General features: G+C 45.1%; 1 protein-coding gene across 1 annotated transcript in view; it reads left to right on the top strand.

Moving 5' to 3' along the window:
* The window catches only part of itpk1a (inositol-tetrakisphosphate 1-kinase a), a gene marked incomplete at both ends in the record, with an annotated part of 29946 nt that overhangs the window by 10393 nt on the left and 14553 nt on the right, over window positions 1-5000 (top strand). Inside the window, 2 exons of the mRNA XM_084439413.1 lie at window positions 1481-1606; window positions 2286-2403. Coding sequence (XP_084295539.1) covers window positions 1481-1606; window positions 2286-2403 — 244 coding nt within the window. The remainder of the gene's footprint in view (window positions 1-1480; window positions 1607-2285; window positions 2404-5000) is intronic.

Below are 5000 nucleotides of genomic sequence, written 5' to 3'. Positions count from 1 at the left end.
TGTAGGGAATCCCCCTAGGGTCCCCCATGCTCCTTCCAACCTGAGCCACCTCCATCTCACGACGTGGTGGGTCCGCAGTCCGTCTGCACGGCCGTACCCTCCTCAGGCTCCCTTCTCATTACATAACACAGTCTTTCTCCCTGCTTTTACCTCCCAGCTGCTGAAGAGGCCCCTGCCGTGGGCTCAGATGTTTGTATTACTAGCCAAAAAGCTCAAAATGGCCTAATGTAATGGAAACAATCTCTTTGACCTACGGGGTCAAACTCAAAAAGATTGTACTGACTTTTCACAGCTCCCCATTCCTGCTTCTACATTACATTACATTACAGTACAGCCATTAAGCTGACACTTTTATCCAAAGGCACTTACAATAATAGCATTTAACAGGAAAAGTCAATGTACTACTACTTACCAGAACTCACAGGTGCATCTCCTTGCTAAAACAAGTGACTAAGAGCATAATCTAGAGCTGAATGCAAAGTGGAAGAGTAGCAAACTAAAAACATAATAGGTGCTTAAGAGGGTGGATCACGGTAGTACTTCTTGAAGAGGTGAGTTTTGAGGCCGCAGCGAAAGATGGGCAGTGACTCTGCTGTCCTGACGTCAGTGGGCAGTTTGTTCCACCACTGCGGGGCCAAGACAGAGAAGAGCCGTGACCGTATCGATTGACCGCAGGGGCCTCGGAGCGATGGGGAAAACAATCCCCCTGAGGTAGCAGAGCGTACTGGTCAGGGTGGTGGTGGGGGTTGTAGGGCTTGACCATGGCCTGGAGGGAGCTGCTCCTTTCATAGCCCTTTTCCACCAAAAAGGAACCGGTTCGGTGCCAGTTCGCGAACCTAATTTTGAACGGTTCAATAAATTAGTTCGGGAACCCCAAAGTTGGTTCCGAACCGGCACCAAAAAATAGTAGGTTTTTCAGCGCGAACCGTGATGATATAATGACGTACAACGGTTCAGCTCAAAACTAGTCGAAACGCGGTCCCGTTCCCTAAATAGAACCATGGTTCCAAGAATTCTGAACCGAACCGGTTCACGAACCAGAGTGGTCCAGTTCTATGGTCCAGACACTTATAGCGTCCAATTTTTCACTGTCCCCAACAAATCATTTATCTTAACTAGGATTGTTGTAATTATGCATCTATGTTTGAGTTTGGACCTGCTACACTCTGACCCATTAGTGATACGATACATTACATTACATTATAGTCATTTAGCAGACGATTTTATCCCAAGAGACTTACAATAATTGCATTTAATGTAGGTAGTCAATTGTACAGTACTACTTGCCACCAGAACTCACAAGCGCATCATCTTTCTAAGAAAGTGACTAAAAGCTTAATTTAGTGCTTAAGTCAAAGTGCAAGAACAGCTAAATGCAATAAGTGCTAAGAGGAAGGGTCAGGGTAGTACAGTTCTTCTTGAGTATGTACTGTAAGTGTTGACCCGAACCTAATCTCTGAAACCTCTGACTCACCCACAGCTGGATCTGACTCGTCCTCTGGAGGAGCAGGGCCCTCTCGATGTCATCATCCACAAGTTGACCGACCTCATCCAAGAGGCAGACCATAATGACTCGCAGGCTCTCCTATTGGTTCAGAGTGTCCAGGTAAGCCGGTCTGTCTCACAGACACCCTGGAAAGGGTGGAGCTTTTTCAGAAGGCTCTTTTTATTAGCTGCTAATAAGCTACTCTGGTAACCTGGGGTTCTTTTATCATTTGTCATTTGGAATTAAATCGTTTTTCTGTCCGTAGTTCATTCTTGTGTAGATCAAAATCCAGATCAAAGGCTGATATTAGTGCCTAGCCAAGGCTGACCGTTTCTAACATAATTTTGACTTACTAATATAATCCTAATATTCCCCAACCGCCAGAAGCAGAGGCAACCCAAAATATACAAAGGAAGGTCATAAACAATCATAAAAAGATACATCTTTTATCTCTAGCATTCCAATGTGTTGTTTTTTATTCCCTGCCATTTTACGCACTCCGCATGAAAGAGCGTTGTGACCCATAACTCTCCTGAAGGCATTGCTCCCTCCTTACTGTTCGGGGGGGGGGAAAAACAAATTCCTCATCCTTTTTCCATCCTTTTATGGTTTTATTGATACAAGACAACAGGGGAAAAAAGGTCATCAATTTGGAAGAGTATTCCAGAATAGAGAGATGGTGAACTTTAATGTTTAGCTCACACATCATAACTTGAAAATATACAGTTGTTCTGCTGACTTAAGTTGGCACCTCATCACAGTTTTGGAGAACTTTGGGTTTTTGGGCCTCTTTTCTCAGGATTATATCGAGGCTTATCCTGGGACCGTGGTTCTGGACCCCCTGCCGGCCATCCGGACTCTGATGGACCGGTACAAGTCCTACCAGCTTATCAGCAGGATAGAAGACTGCATGAGAGGTATGGAGATGGATTACCATCTGAAACACACACACACACACAGACACACAGACGCGCACGCAAACGCAATTAGATGGTTTATGATGTCATATTTAAGACCACTGGCATTAGGACAGAATATTAAAGTACTGTTATCATACTCTGTGTTACACTCAGACAGTTCACCCTTTGACCAAGACAGACCAGACACACACACCCTCAGTCTCACCCCTCAGTGTGTGCACAGTATGAACCATCTAGTCAGGGCCGGCTCTGGACTTTTTGAGGCCCTATGTGAAATTCTCTGCGGAGGCCCCCTTTTGAAATAACCCCCACTCACCGTCAAGCAATAAAGACTGAGGCGCCATCATTCCATCATCATGTCACGTTAGGCCACCGCTTAAAGCTGTCATCAGCAGCAATGACGCCCTTGAGTATCACATTCGGTTGAGGCTACAGCCAATCAGATCAATCTATTGCTGGGGGGGGGGGGGGGGTTATGATCACTGGCACATACTGTATCCAATGAGAATGTTCACACTTTTTTTTTTGTTTAAAACCAAAGAAAGTTTGTTGGAGGCTGGAGGCCCTGGGTGTTCGCCTGCCCCGCCTGTAAGAGACTCCAGCCCTGCATCTGGGCCTCACTCACAGCCTCAACCCTATGGAAGAAATGAAATTCCAAAAATAGGGGAATCTGTCTCCCTGAACGGGCCCTCCGTCGCTCTTTTGTCCCTGCCTGGATGCTGAGGCGCGGGGCTCCATTTCGGGGCTTTCCGCTGTGGAAACGCTGGGCTTAGAGCAGGTTTATCCACAGCCTGTATGGAAACTGCAGACTGGCTGGTCCTTTGTCTCGTTAGCGTGGGGCATTTCCACAACAAAGGCCGGTGGGGAACAGCTTGAAAGGGTGAGCCAGCGTGAGAGGGTGAGAGGGTGAGCCAGCGGGGATCAGGGTGAGAGGGTGAGCCAGAGGGGATGAAGGTGAGAGGGTGAGCCAGCGGGGATCAGGGTGAGAGGGTGAGCCAGCAGGGATCAGGGTGAGAGGGTGAGCCAGCAGGGATCAGGGTGAGAGGGTGAGCCAGCGGGGATCAGGGTGAGAGGGTGAGCCAGCAGGGATCAGGGTGAGAGGGTGAGCCAGCGGGGATCAGGGTGAGAGGGTGAGCCAGCGGCCTGCAACTACAGGACAGAAGGACTAGCTAGCTAGCCGCCGTCACAGAATGTAGGAGGTTTTCGCATATTCTGTGTACTTTAGTTTTTATGTGAAGTGAGCACAGAAAAAAGTGTATAAGTTGGACATAAACACATGTACTGTCTGTATAAAGGAACAGTAGTTTGCTGTAACAATGACTGCACTATTTGTGGTTGTTGTATAACAGAGTGACATTTCCAGTTGAATTTTTAGAACCTCATCTTTGTTGGCTTTTGGCATTTCTCTTTGATGACGTTTCTTGTCTGTTAGTCTGCGTTGTGTTTTTAAAGTTCAATAAGGTCGCAGCATCACGCAGCTAATACCTCATCTAGTAAAGCGATTAGGCCTCTCTCCTGGTCTGCATTCCCAAAGTTGACCCTGTAGCATGACCCAGTTAGCAGAACAGCTACTGTATATTTACCAGTGCGTGTTGACTACCCTTTAGAAACTACAGGACACACATATATGTTACAAGCTAATCTCTCCAAAATCCATCATCTTGTTATACTTGTAAATATCAGCACCATAGCGTGTTTTCAGCTAAAAATATAGGAATAATTCAGATCATGACATTACACATGGAGCTAAGTGCTCAAAGGGTTAAGTTTGGTTTGTGGTTTAATGCTTGCTTTTAGTTACCTCAGACAGGGAAGTAAATCATTTTTAGACTATTATAAAATTAACATATTTCCCAGAGTGCATTGCGGCCAACCAGGGGTAGTCTGAGGTGAAGTGTGTGTCTTGGCTCCAGTCTTCGTTACTGAAAGAAACATCTCTGTTTAAAATACCTCGAGTGTGTTTTCTATGGGCTTCTCTCACCCTGGCGACCACTCCAGTGATTAGCCGAGCCCGAGACGTTGGCCCGAAGGATCCTGGGAAAATGCTGATAACACCAATTTGAGCTTAAGATTTACGTAACAGACTACTTAGATGCCTATATTTAAGATATAAATGGGACATTCTCATATCAGCATGTTTAATCGTCTGCTTGAGCCCTAGTTGAGCTGAGGTTGTTGTTGCTTTCATAACTGTCCTTATGCATTTTACAAAATAGTGACATTTTCTACTCATGTCAATTAAACATACTGTAATATTTGCAGAACTACAGTGTTCCATCAATTAGGCTAATGACATGAAGTGATACATTTTGATCTTGACTTTGGAGTTTATACATGGGAATGGTAAAATTTTCCACAATGTTAGATATTAATTGAGCGTATAGTGTTGTGTTATTTGATTTATTCTTTGTCATGTTAAACAGTAGTCTCCTGTACTTTGGTGTTGTCTAACAGCTGTAACCTGTAACCTTCTACCCAATTCTGGTACAATCTTACATCACTCTTAACACGCCTTAATAACAGTGAATGTATAGGACATTTGTAATGTTATGCAATCCATGCATAACATTGAGCTTCACATTTAGCAGTCATTC

Source organism: Borostomias antarcticus (assembly GCF_949987555.1).
Source record: "Borostomias antarcticus genome assembly, chromosome: 6".
In the NCBI taxonomy this organism is placed as follows: domain Eukaryota; kingdom Metazoa; phylum Chordata; class Actinopteri; order Stomiiformes; family Stomiidae; genus Borostomias; species Borostomias antarcticus.
This window is presented reverse-complemented; position numbering and strand designations above follow the sequence as displayed.